Below are 14,353 nucleotides of genomic sequence, written 5' to 3'. Positions count from 1 at the left end.
TCGCCGTGAGCGCACTGGCGCTATATGTGTGCGCACTAACCACAGGGCTCCGACAATTTTTACTTTTTTTTTAAGACAAAAAAATGCTATGCCATTATTATTTATTATTTATTATTATTATTATTATTGTCTTGGACTCCTAGCATCTGATATAATCCAGGGCATCATAAGCAGCTGCGCTTCTCTCTATCTCACGTGCACGCGCTCTCACATCTGTCTGAAGTCTAAACATAAAGCTGGACAAATACGTAAGGATTACTACTTTAATTTATGTGTTTCATGCGAGCTAAGGCAAACTATCCCTTCTGTTTAAAATATAACCTGCTGCATCTTGGCGCTACTCTCGCGCACATGCAGAGAGCTGCGCTCTGTCCAAAGTCAGATTAGGTAGTAGAGTTGTAGCAATACATCCCTCGTGTTTAAAATATACATCTCTGAGAGTTTTTTTCCCCCACTTGGCAAGCCAACCGGATGTGACATGGGGGCGTGGCAGCAACGACGATCCCATTTTTAATTCGAAGTTCGAGGTTGTGACCTTAATTTCGATAAATTTCGATTAATTATATAGTATATTATATTTTATTTTATTTTTGTTTTATTTTTTATAGTCTGGGACAACCATAAAAACAGTAAAATCTACTCATACTGTTAAAGGCAAATTAGAAACGTTACAAAAATATGAAGTCATGGCAGAAACATTCCAAGTCAGCTTTAATTACATTTTTATAAAAGAATTAAGGTATTTTAGTTTTCATTAAAATTATAATTAGTAAAAAAACTGAAACCTTAAAGGCCCTGTAAACATGTGTTCTGAGTTTGTGATACCACAGTAAAATGTGTTTATAACCACCCAACCAAATTTGAATGATGAAAAATGCCAAGTAAATAAAATTAGTTATCAAAATCTTTCTCTGCTCTCAAGTGGTGGGGGTGTGTCCGTCTCTCTCATCTTTCAAAAACTGCTGCAACCTGAATGGATGCTCGCGATTGTGGTAGGGATGGGGCCGTGCTCAAGTGTGCCCTTTTAACCCTGCCCAAATAATCCTGAACACAGAAATGTTGAAAAACTTTTTTAACGATCTAACTCTACATTTCAGTACTACATATGGTGCTTTTCCATAGCCTAGTTCCCCATGGGTCAGGTCGTGTCAGCTCTTTTCACTTTGGCTTGGTTAGCTTTTTTCATCGAGTACCACTTCAGAGTGGGAGGGATTATAGGCGTGTTGTTACATTTGCGCTGCCTGCTGCTGTGACATCATACAAGTGAGAGCGTCATTGGAATGCTAAACATCCCTATACATTCATTTATTATTCATCCGCCACAAAATCAAAATTGACCACCACAAATAGTTGTTTGCATATCACATTTATCACTACCTCTGTCTTAGATGAAAGTTTTTGTACAAACACCCGTGGCGTCAGTCGACGTGCTCTGCTGAGCCTCATTTAAGTTGCAAAATGTCGTGCATGCAACGTTAGCATTGCGAATGTGCCGCCACAAACCGCAAGTTTGGAAAAACTGGTATGGCATTAGCCTGACTCCGCCCTCCTACGTGCTTCCGCTTAATTTTCATTTCGCTTCAGTACTATGTCTGGGACTGCTGTGTAGAGTTTCATTTTCTCCTGCAAAAATCTGCAGGTCCAATCAGCGAACAGATGGGGTGGCTAAGAACGATGACGTTGAGGTCGTGCGTCAGTTTGAGTTGTAGTTCAGTAATGGCAGCGGAGAAAGACGTGAGAATAGCTATTCGGTCCATTGTTGCAAAACTGCCGAATATACAGAAGTTAAAGCTGGAGCAAGAACAATGTTTGCTAAGTTTCTTTTGGTCTGATCATTCTGACTTGTTGTTTTCGACCGATTTGGGCGCATGACATACGTCACGACAAAACGTTAGCGATTGGTTATGGCAGATTCAGAGTGACTCTGGGCAGATCCAATAGTTTTAAACTTCAACAGAGGACCCTCCTTAACGGAAGTAACGTTTTGCAATGGAGCGTGGCCAGACTCTCTGTACAAATGAAATGAATGTACGAGAGTCTGGTTGGACCAGGCTAATTTTTCATTGCTAAAAAATAGTTTGGGAACTTAAAACAAAGCACAGATGACAACAGGTTTACTCCAGCCCGCGCAAGCATGAAGGTAAAGCTAATCTTGCGTTTAGCATAACGCTCGTCACAATTCTCTCAGACCAATCAGTGATCTACAGTGTTTCTGCCTCACGTTTTAATATCAGCTCAGCTCGCTTGGAACCCCAGCCGAGGTGGTGCTAAAAAAGTATCGGGTACTATGTACTGTAACCAGTGAAAAAGCACCCAAAAGTAAGCCGACCTGACCCAAACCGTGGGTACTATGCAATGGAAAAGAACCAATAGTTTACAGTCGTTTTGGTGTGTTTCAGCAATACATTTCTAACATGTATAATGTGTTTACAAAACGCAAAAGACTTTACAGGGACTTTAAAGGGACAAACGTTGAAGAAACACATGTAGCCTATACACTCTTAAATACACTCACTGTTTCGGAGCCGATGGTGTAGTGGGCAGTGCTTTGACATATTGTGCATATGCACTTTCGGCGACCCGAGTTCGAATCATGGCTCGATCCTTTGCCTGATCCTGTACCCCTCCATCCACCCTGTACTTTCCTGTCCTCTCCTACTGTCTATCATTGTAGTAAAACATAAGTCTTGCTGCTCCTTCCATCCAGATTTAATGTGATTAACCCAGAGTAATACACAGAACGTAACACGCCTTTATTCTGCGTTTGGAGACAGAGTGATGTATGAAGTCAGTTCCCATCAGGTCCACACAGGTGTAGATCACCACACAGACACTGAAAACAAATTTGCCAAAAAGCAGCTTTAGGACCCAGCAAAAGTGTCCACCAACTTGCACAGGCTGTGGATTAAATGAGCGAACACTGTCAATAAACAGTAATCCAAATATGCCTAACTCCTATTCAACTGCTGTACTTCCTTTAAGCAAATCAATTACAGACACTGAGCCAATGGTGCATCACCTAATACATATTCATGATCCTGCTTAATACAGTTTATCATATGTTCATCTGCCCCCACGTTATTTAATCATTTCAGCCCTGGAATTTTATGTGTGGCTTAACTGTCCAAATAATTAGTTTGTATATAAGAGGAAATATTTTGATTTATCTGCAATATAATTGCATGAGGATACGCAACAGTAAATCTTTTAAAGAGCACCAATGGTCTGATTCATGATTTTACATGTGTGTCTTAGTACATGTTAACGATATGCAAAAGGTACAAAACCCAAAGTAAACAATCTCTTTTCTTGGACTACAACAAACACACGGATTGTAGGCAACAGTTTACTTCCTGGTATTGGTGATGTAGACAAGACCGACATTATCATAATTCCTCCCATTTAGGACGCACAGCCTGTAGGTTAACTTCTGTTAGCATTAAAGGAATAGTCTACTCATTTTCAATATTAAAATATGTTATTACCTTAACTAAGAATTGTTGAGTCACCCCTCTATCATCTGTGTGCGTGCACGTAAGCGCTGGAGCGCGCTGCGACGCTTCGATAGCATTTAGCTTAGCTCCATTCATTCAATGGTACCATTTAGAGATAAAGTTAGAAGTGACCAAACACATCAACGTTTTTCCTATTTAAGACGAGTAGTTATACGAGCAAGTTTGGTGGTACACAATAAAACGTAGTGCTTTTCTAAGCGGATTTAAAAGAGGAACTATATTTTATGGCGTAATAGCACTTTTGGGAGTACTTCGACTCGCCTGAAAAGTCCGCTCCCCTTCTCACTCTCATAATGGGAGAGGGAGGGTGTTACTGCGCCGAGTCGAAGTACTCCCAAAAGTGCTATTACGCCTTAAAATATAGTTCCTCTTTTAAATCCGCTTAGAAAAGCACTACGTTTTATTTTGTACCACCAAACTTGCTCGTATAAATACTCGTCTTAAATAGGAAAAACGTTGATGTGTTTGAACACTTCTAACTTTATCTCTAAATGGTAGCATTGAATGAATGGGGCTAAGCTAAATGCTATCGCAGCGCGCTCCAGCGCTTACGTGCACGCACACAGATGATAGAGGGATGTATCAACAATTCTTAGTTAAGGTAATAACATATTTTAATATTGAAAATGAGTAGACTATTCCTTTAAGATGAAGGCAAAAACTAAAAATTTTCTTGAGCCGTTTGAAACCGGTTAACTGATAGGCCTATTAGTTTCAAATATGTTACGCTATTTGAGCCGCCTGCAATTTCGCAACTCTGTCGCATCTCTCTGTCACTCTGCCGCGCCATGCACGGACCGGTTATTATATTCTCTGCTATATTTGCTTTTTATTTATTAAATACATGCAATTGGTTGATGAAACATTTATGAAAATTAAAATACAATTTATACACAACAAAATTCACTTTAAAGAAATGCTTTCTACAAAGCAAAACTTAATTAAGTTGTAAAAATCATGTCTGAGGATTTACTAAAACAAAACTTAATCTCCACTTTACTGTTAGCCTAAAAGACGTAAATGTTAATAATTTGGAACACAGGAGATACTTTAACTTTACTTATTTTATTGCTGTATTTTATTTACTATTTCTTACTATTATTTACCAAAAAATAGCCTGTAGCATTTTTCTTTTCACAAACCTTGTGAGCATGCGATCCCAAACGCCGTGACCTCGCGGCTCGCTCCAAATGTTTTTATTGGCTTATTAAAGTACAAACGAGTTATGAAAAATTGAGTGTGAGGGATTTGTTCACTTCACACAAAAATATCTTGGAAAGAGATTACTAACTGTAGTAGCGTTTAGTCCACTGTCTATAATAGCCTAATTTAGAGATCACTTTTTTAACCAACAACTTTGAGGGGTTAACTTCGATATGGTCAACCATCGGTCAAACAGTCATCGGTTAACATCCCTAGTTAGCATTGTTGGTGAGTAAATCTTTCAAACATGGTATCGAGCGTCACATTTCTGGCTGACGTCAGAGGTATTCAGGCCAATCACAACGTACAGATTAGCTGGCCAATCAGGGACACAGCGTTTTTTCAAAGCCGTGCGTTTCAGGAAGAGAGTGAAATCTGGGGCTACAATAGGGTGACCAGAAAAATTCGGGACAGTCCCGAAATCTAAGCTGCTGTCCCGAATCCCGAATCCTGCTCTAATTGTCCCGAAAATTATACTGAAGCTGGGGCTGGACACATCAAAGCCTTTACGCCTGCGGCCGGCGCATGTTTTCAATTGATTCCAATGGAAACTCTGCGTTTTTCTCAAATAAGTAAGCAGCTAGCGCGTTTTTTCCACGCTGAAACCCGGCGCTCAGGGTTCAAAAATATTCAACTTTGAGTGAAAAGCTCCGCTCGTCAATGTCAGTTCTCACAGGGCCGTCCAATTACAGTGGAGGGGGTGAAGCGGGACATTTCCCCAGCAACCAGCCGGCTCACAGCTGAAGTATCACAGCTACTAAGCGCTCGGCTGAAAAACAGCTGGCATTCGACCAATTTCAGCCAATCTCATCTGGTCACCCTAGGCTACAAAATTGTACGGTATGTGTAAATAATGTGTTTTTATAACCATAAATCACGCGAACACATTGTATTATACCAAATAAACAAATTGACATTGTTTTTAGAAATAAAATAGGTGCACTTTAATGATCACCCCTGCTTGTTAAATCAAGTTATTCAGTAAATACAGTGGCTATAAGCCATTTTACAGCAGTGTTTAAAAAAACACTGAAGTAATGGTTTTCAATGGCTATGGTTTGAAGGCCAAACAGTACGGTCAGAGCAGTACATGATGGGTTAATTTCATATGTAAAAGCCATACTCTTTATGACCCAGGGCAAAGAGGTGGCAGTGAGGTCTCTGTATGTATCAGGATCTGATCTAGTGAACTATGCTATGATGCATAGACGTTGTCTAAATAGGCAGCTGACTGAATTCCTCTTCACCTCTTGATGCTCATACTGTAGATTTGACTCTTTTCTGGCATGTCTGCTGCTAAGATTTGATCCAGTAGGTAAAATAATAAATAGTTTTTGCATTACAGCTTGTTAAAGGTAAAATGAAGGCTATTTTTTAAAATTATTCATATTTTTGAGACGCATAAGTAACCCCCCAATTTCTTATTACTGTAAATGCATGATGTAGTGTACTACAGATGCATTGCCTATAACTATAATGAGCCCTTTAAATGACGACATCCTTCAGCCTCCGAAAACATTGTGGCAGAGATCTTTGGAAATTCTTTTTATTTAACCACACGTTGTTTTGTTGCGCATTTGCGATTTCCTCTATTGAAAAATAATCATCTGTGCTCTGTGGAAAACTGGTCATAAATAAATGAACACATGAATGTTATGTTACACTGATCTCAGATCGGGCTTGAAAAGAGTCTTTTCCTCAAGCTTTCAGCTGACAGATGGGTAGCAGAGAGAAAGAGAGAGAGATACCAGATGACCCACTCATTCATCAAGCGGTTTCAGTAACCCAAAGTGCTGCACATCCAACACCCACATACTCAAAGACACCGACAGCAGATCTCAGGCTATGATGATGATGAAGATGATGAGGGTATCTGTGTCTAAAAGAGGAGGGTGTACTGTAGGTGGGCTCACATACTGTAGGTGCAGTAAAGGAGATGCAGGACAGATTATAGAGACTGTTTGTGTTTCCAGGCATCCTGGTGTGGACACAGTTTGACTCATCAGATTCAGTCATGCTGAGAGTCCCTTATCCTGCTGAGTCATACACACACACACAAATACACACTTATACACATGGCCTAATATCAGGAGATGAGGACGGATAAGAGTTTGGCCTAACGGTTTAAATGGGAGATGAGCGCATACAGTATACATCCTGCATGGGTGCAAAATGATGATTGAAAAGCTGCTGCATTGTGTTAGAGTTTTTATCCCTTTATATGTGACCCTCATGATGAGATTTGGCAAGTCAACGTTAAAGATACAAGGTTATATTTTCACAGAATGTTCCTTACACTATATCGGATGATTTTATGTTGACAGCCTGACCTTTGGACGTTTCGTAATGCCAGCCAATCAGATTTGAGCTCGTCATTCGCAGTATGTATCTTGGCGTCCGTGGGCCGTGGTGCCGTCTGAGGCCGAGTCTGCATAAATACGGTGCCGTACCTGCGTTTTAGCTTGCGTGTGGCGGCATCATTCATCGGCCATTTGATTGATCTCTGACAGGTCCAAGGCGGATTTTCCTATGAGCTAGTTTTCCTCCTAGGCCCACATGCTGCACTGTAAACAGATCCCCTCTTGGCTCTTCATGTGGTGAGACCACCATAAACAGCACAGGCCGGTATCCGCTTCCAGTCGGCACTGGGCAGGAACCGGACCGTCGTAGATCACAGACTGCCACTGACTGTCATCCAGTCCAGAGTCTTTGATTAGAGTCTGATCAAACCAAGAGGAAGTTTACACAAGATCGTAGCCTTTTCCACCCTTCAAAAAATGATGAATTTCTATCACGCTATTTATATCATCGACCACAAAATGTGAAGCCCTAGAAAGTTTTGTGTAGTTGAATAAGCTCAATAGTTGCTACTGGAATGACAAAGCTTATTTGTTAAAGCAATAAATAGCGCGACATTGTCGCACTAGTCAGTAGTGATGGGGACGAGACCACCTATGCCGAGTCTGAATCAAGATCAAAGCCGTTTCTCAATATGCGTTCTTGTCTGTACTTGTGTTCTTGTGGACTTGTGAAACGCCATCAGTCGCGGACCAAGTACTGTTCCAAATCAAAGTTCGCATCAAACCCAAGTTCACATAAAATCCCCGGATGTGTTCTTGATCCGCCCATTTTATCGAGGATGCATCAGAGGAGACTTGTGTGGACTTTTCACAACGAAGTTTCCCAGAATGCATTTCGCGTCAGGAGTTCGTTCTTCCGAGTCTGAACTTGCAAGTTCGAACTACGAAGGACACAAGTCCAATTTTGGCGTACTTGGTATTGAGAAACGGCTCATGTCTTTGAAGTTTTGAGATTGAGTCGAGAGAGGGTCTGTTGGTTTTCAAATAGAGTCGAGTCTGAGTCAAGACCGAGTCTTTGAGGAAGCAAAAGTCCTTTAGGAGTCAAGACCGAGTCGAGACCAAGACCATAAAAACATGTCAGTTCTCATATTCATGATTTAATATCACCCCAGTTAATAATCAACAGTTAGGCCTACAGACTAAGCTGGATTGGGAATTGTTTAGAGGAGCAGTCTTAACGTCTTAATATGGACTATGCGTTTACTACCATTAAAAAAAATCCCTACCACATGCATCATCTTCTGCCTATTTTTCTAGAGATAAACAAACGGCTCTGATGGCAGTATCTTTGCATTGCATCATGGGATGTCATTTTCAAATAATGCCCGTCAACATTGCATTTTATTATTTTTGTTATGTGTTGTTTGTTTTTTTATATGAACATAAAAAAATGCATCTCTAGGACTCGGTCTGAAATTACGAGTCCTTCTCCTCTCACTGGTCCGAGTCTTTGAAGGAACAAGTCCGAGAAAGCAGAAATCGGTCTTGAGACCTGAGTACTACATCACTACTAGTCAGTTAAAATCCTGTTACTAGTATCTGCCAACCAGACGGAGAAGAAAATAACCTTCAGATTTGACAGCCAAACGTATCATTAACACTCGTCTGCTGCTTTTTAGTAACATTTATTAATTTCCATTTCCGTAGGCCAGCATCACTATTATGTTGTAATATTGGATGTACAGATGATACGTAGAATTTTTACTTTGTCCGGAAACACTTTTATAACCAGGAGTTGATCAAATTTTTGCATATTTACATTTATGCATCTGTAACTTATGCCAGCGACTAGCAGCGGCAGAGCGACGCGATCTCGTTCATTTCAACTTCCGATTACACCAGCGACAGTGCCCGTTAGCGACAAGAAGTGGGTGTGTCAAGCTATGTGACAAAGTTTAGAAAAGTTTAACTTTATGCAAATAATGAGTGACTTTCGGGAGCGACTAACAATAGAAGTTAAGTTACGTTATTTGTGTCTCGTCAGTTACTGCAATTGGCTAAGTTTCCCAAAAGCATTGTAAGTCTAAGTAGGTCGTTAAATCGATCCTTACGAATCATCTTAGACTCCCGGGCTGTTTCCCAAAAGCATTGTAACCCAAGTAATACTTGAAAATTGTCATAGATCTTGACAAGTGGAAAGCAAATCGTAAGTAGTACTTGAATGCCAGCTGTGAGCGGTCGTTTTACGTGCATTTTTGGGAAACGTACTTGAATAAATAACAAACGTTCGTAAAGTTGATCGTAAAAAGCACTCTGAAGTGCTAAGTTCAATTGTTATTGGGAAACGCACCCAGAGTTCATTCAGATACATTACGATGTTTGGAATTGAACGCTTGATCTTTGCACTGCTATACAGAACGCTTTACCAGTTTTGAATATTTTTTTGTTTGCTGCTTGTTCTTTATTTGAAACTAAAATCATCTTTCCTGACTTTCAGTTCGCTTCCACACACATTTTTAACTGGAATTTTGACCCCTGTCACACCGCCAGCGGCTTTCTCACTTTGTGTCGCCGAAGTAGCTGACGTGAGACGGATGACGTGAGCTCCACTGCTTCACTCTTAATGGTAGTCGCTTATCATTCACATAAATGTGAACTTTTTTTAAACTTGGCTGGACACGCTCACTTAATGTTGCAAACAGTCACTTTGGCTCCTGTTGCTGGAAATCGGCAAGTTTCTATTGAAATGTCTCACATCATGTTACTCTGCCACTGCTAGTCGCTGGTGGTCTGAACGGGGTTACTGAATGGACCACTTTGTTGCCCGCCTCTTTCTGTGATGTCGTTTGAAGGCGTTCCTAATTCTGGTTGTCCTTAACAGTTATAAACATCACTGCTGGTAGTCGTTCTCAAAGGTTGCTCGTTATTTGCATAAAGTAAAACTTTTCTCAACTTTGTCGCACTGCTGGACACGCCCACTTCCTGTCACTATTGCTCATGTCGCTGGAAGTTGCCAAGCTTCCATTGGAATAAATTAAGTTGCTGGCGGTGTGGGCGGGGCATTAGATTAAAAAGGAAGCGGAGTCAGAATAGGCATTGCCTTTTTTGACTTGGGTGAATAAGCAACCACCCAAAACACCCTAATAAATGCAACACATTCTGCATGGCCAAGTACCGCTTATATTTTCTTAACAAGATGTAAAAATGTCAGGTATGTGTAGTTTGTGAGTGCACGTACAGTGAGCGGTATGAAAAAACACGTGTAGGTTTCATTTCAGAGCAGTTGTATTTCCCCAGCGCTTTCAGTGGCTTCCCACTCCTCCTGGATCTTTGTAATGTGATTAAAGGCTATTAATCATCAAAGCACCTCTCGTGGGACCCCTGACTCACAGGTCGGGGGAAGAACAGGGGCGGGACGTGTCAAAAAAGCTTTCAGCTGACACTCGCTCTCTCATTCACACGATAAATGCAGAAGAAGAGTGAGGGTCACCTGCTACCCACAGACTTATTTCTGTCTTTATTTCTTTGCATCTTCGTATAAGCCGCTTGTTTGTGAAGATATCCTTCTTTGAAGCGAAGCAGGTCTTGATATACCGGTTACACATTTCACTAAGGATACACTTTAAAATTTACTTTTTTTCTTTTGCCAATTTTACTTAATATTTTCATGTTGAGAAAAATCTTAATTAAATTGAGTTAATTCAACAAAAAAGTGTGTCTTGGCAGCTTTATTTAAAAATTCTTTGTTTAGCCAACATAACAATTAACAGATTAATAAAAACAATAAAGACTGGCATCTTATTTGCTGATGATGTTGCAGTGTATTATGGGTAATTGTTGTTCTGGCACCCTCTTGCAGTAGTGTAGCACCATAAGATATGTACGCAAGTAATAAGTGGTCAAGTATGAGTCAATGAACTTATACTGTATTTTTAGAACAAAAACAAAAAAATTAATAGTTTGTAAAATTTCATTTTAAATCTGTTTGTGATGTATCTGATAAGTTGTAATTAAAAGGTTTATATGATCAGTTGTATATTAAGCAGCTGCACTATGATTTTTTGATTGATTAATTGATTCAGTGTTATGGAGTTATTAAATAGGTGATCCTAATTAAAGTGGGTGGAGTTAATATAATGGTATTATTCAAAATTTAAACTAAGTTATTGTTTGTTGAGTTTACTTTAAAAAAAAATGTGTCAACTGATTTCACACAATTTGTTTAAGTAAATCATACATTTCATTTTTTTAAGTGTAAGTTGCACTGTAAAAGTATTTTTATTTTATTTTAAAGGGAATCAAGGTCTTACTTTTTAAGTTAATTTAACCTAAATATATTCGGTTTTTTTGTCAACTAATATTTTGAAATTGAATAAACTCAAATTTTAAGGCAACCAGGTAACTTACTTGACTTTATTAAGTTGAAGCAGCAAATCTTTTTTACAGTGTGGTGAACAAAGACATCTTGCTATGAAAATTTAATTAATGCACACAACCTGTAAAGAAAATCCACTTACAATTTTAAGTTTAGTCAACGATGATTTACAAGTTATCTTGAAAATGCATGAGTTGCTGTAACTTACCAAATAAAGTTGACATAACTAAAGCAAACTCAACTTGTTTGAATAAGTTACAGCAATTCATCATTAGTCAATACAGTTGAAATGACTTTATAAGTGCAAAAAGATGTTTTTACAGTGTACCTCAAGGCGTTTCGTGGTATAGTCATGAAATATTTGATTTATTTTTTATAAAGACAAGATTTTCCTCCTTTTTTCGTGTCGTTGAGCATGAATGTTTTTTTCACATGATACTAGGCACAAATTTCTATTGTTTTTCGTGTCCCTGAGCTTGACTTTCGTATTGTCATTTTATGTATTGGTTTTTCCTTTTTTTTTTCTATTTTTAAACTATTGTCTCTTGGGGTTTGGGTTAGGATGACTGAAACGTAAAAAAAGCCAATGCGGAAAATCGTGTCCATGAACACAAATAAATCAATCAAATATTTAGTAACTGTAATGCATTGAGATTGGGTTGGTGTACACATCACATCCTCAATGTTGACACAAGCAGCACTATCATCAAAATCATGTTTTACCCTGCATTCAGTTTTTCTTAGAGGTCAACTATGGTTACTAAATACAGATTTTTATTGAAATCAAACATCTCTCATTATTTTTCAGTTTTATTATTGTTACATTTTAAAGTTTTGTTATAGGCCACACCTTTAGCTGGCTAAGCATTAATGCATTTGTTCAGAAAGTGTTTCCGGCTTTATTTTGAATTGTCATGTTAAGTACTTGTGTAAGATTTCTCTTTGTTCTGCCCGTCTCATTTCTCCCCTTTCTTCCTCTCAGGTGGCCTATTTCACAGAGATGCACAACATCTTCACAGAGCTGACCGATCGGATCGACCAGGGCGGACTGACAGATGAAGAAAGAAAACAAGAGAACGAGTCCAAGCTGAATGAGTTGCGTGCTCTGTCCATCGTGGCCGATGACTGATATGAAAAACAATCTGTTCCTCCTGATACAAACATTTACAGTATGTGTCTTTAAACGTCTATATGAAGACTTTGAGGTCGAGCGAGGGTGGATTTTATTGCGTATTTATTTTTCTGTCTGTATGTTTTTCTTTAATATAGAAGCCTGTTTTTAATATCTTGATGAAGGAACACTAGAGATACTGATGTCATTTACAATGAATAAGCCAGATATTTTATGAAATTTATTCATTCTGGTCTTACATAAAATGTCGGCTTTAATTTTAGTTAATTTTTAAAAAACTAAGGCCTGGTTTCACAGACAAGGCTTAGCTTAAGACTATGCTTTAAGTTAAATTTGGATTTTTAAGTCACTTTTATAAAAATGCCTTAGACATAAACATTACTGGTGTGCATCTTACGACAAAACTATGACATATTTTAAGATATTTTTAGCCCAAACATTCATTTTAGTCCAGGACTAGCCTTAAGCCTCGTTTGTGAAACTCACCTTTCTTATCCACTAAATATCAAATATTTAAATCTGACTTAAAAGTTAAACTGTTAAAACATTTTGTAGCTGCATAATGATTTTAGTTTTGGTTTTTACACTACACAAGATCTTATTTCTCCTTTTTTGTCTTTACAAAATGTGTAACACTGGATTCTTATTTTTATACAATGAGCTTTTAGGAGCGTACTGTGATGTTGTTAACATGTCATATAGATGAACACATCAGTGAATATTTTGTTAAAAGTACCAGAGAAGTTGTATTTCTGTTATAATTGAGTTTCTTGATAGATAGTAGCCTACATTAAGGAGACCAACAATGTTGATGTATCATGTGAATGAAGGGCAACATTTGAGTTATACTCTGGCTCCCTCTACTGACAAGTGAAAAAATGCCATTTGATTGGGGTTTTTCTTTTATGAATGGTAAATAATGAAGAAAAGATTTATTTAATTTTATTTACTACTAGTTTAACAGCCATAATACACAATACACTGTTTTAAAGTTAAAGGGATAGTTCACCCAAAAATCTCACCTTCATGTTGTGTTAGACCTTTACACATTTATTTTTTTCTGATGAACACAAAATAAGAAATGATAAATGATTATTTGAAACAAACGATGATAAATAATTGAAATTATCAACTCTGTGCTTACCATCATTTATCAAAATATCATCATTCAAGCACAGATTTGATGGTTCCCATTGAATTCCATAGGATTTACTTTTCCTACTATGAAAGTCAATGGTTTCCACCATCTGTGTGCTTATCATCATTCAAAATATTTTCTTTTGTGTTCATCAATTGATACAGGTTTACAACAACATAAGGGTGGGTAACTTAAGACATTCATTTTTGGGTGAACTATCACTTTAAGGACCAATTATTCAAACCACACATTTTAATTTGTTTTGTTTCAATGTTACATAAAGTGATCTGTTAAAGTACTGACAAAGTATTATTCAACTGGAAGAAGCTTAACTGTGTGCAAGATTATTAGTTTAGATACCTGTAAAGTGCCTTCGCTGGTATATTACTGGTATCTATTGTGCTGGCAACAACAAGGTCATGGGTTTGATTCCCAGCCAACAAACTCTGAAAATGTATACGTTTAATGCTTTGTCAATTAATTTCTGATTAAATTGCGTGTGCATGTATGTTTTTTTACTGTATTCAGACTTTGGCTCTTGTTTTTACTCACAAAAAAAGTTTGATTTTCTGTAAGCTCTGGAAACAGCTTTGTTTTAACAAACGTGTGTTTTTATTACTGAAGTGTTTTGTTCGTTTGTGTTTGGTGATAGTCTTGTTTTCATAAATAAAGCTTTGTCAACTGAATGTG

General features: G+C 38.2%; 1 protein-coding gene across 1 annotated transcript in view; it reads left to right on the top strand.

The window, feature by feature from the left end:
- The window catches only part of bin3 (bridging integrator 3), a 74,259-nt gene extending 59,910 nt beyond the window's left edge, over positions 1–14,349 (top strand). Inside the window, exon 9 of the mRNA XM_055168405.2 lies at positions 12,376–14,349. Within this exon, the coding sequence (XP_055024380.1) occupies positions 12,376–12,522 (147 nt within the window). The 3' untranslated portion in view covers positions 12,523–14,349. The remainder of the gene's footprint in view (positions 1–12,375) is intronic.
- The last annotated feature ends 4 nt before the right edge of the window (positions 14,350–14,353 follow it).

The sequence above is a fragment of the Misgurnus anguillicaudatus genome, chromosome 5 (assembly GCF_027580225.2).
Source record: "Misgurnus anguillicaudatus chromosome 5, ASM2758022v2, whole genome shotgun sequence".
Classification (NCBI taxonomy): Eukaryota; Metazoa; Chordata; class Actinopteri; order Cypriniformes; family Cobitidae; genus Misgurnus; species Misgurnus anguillicaudatus.
This window is presented reverse-complemented; position numbering and strand designations above follow the sequence as displayed.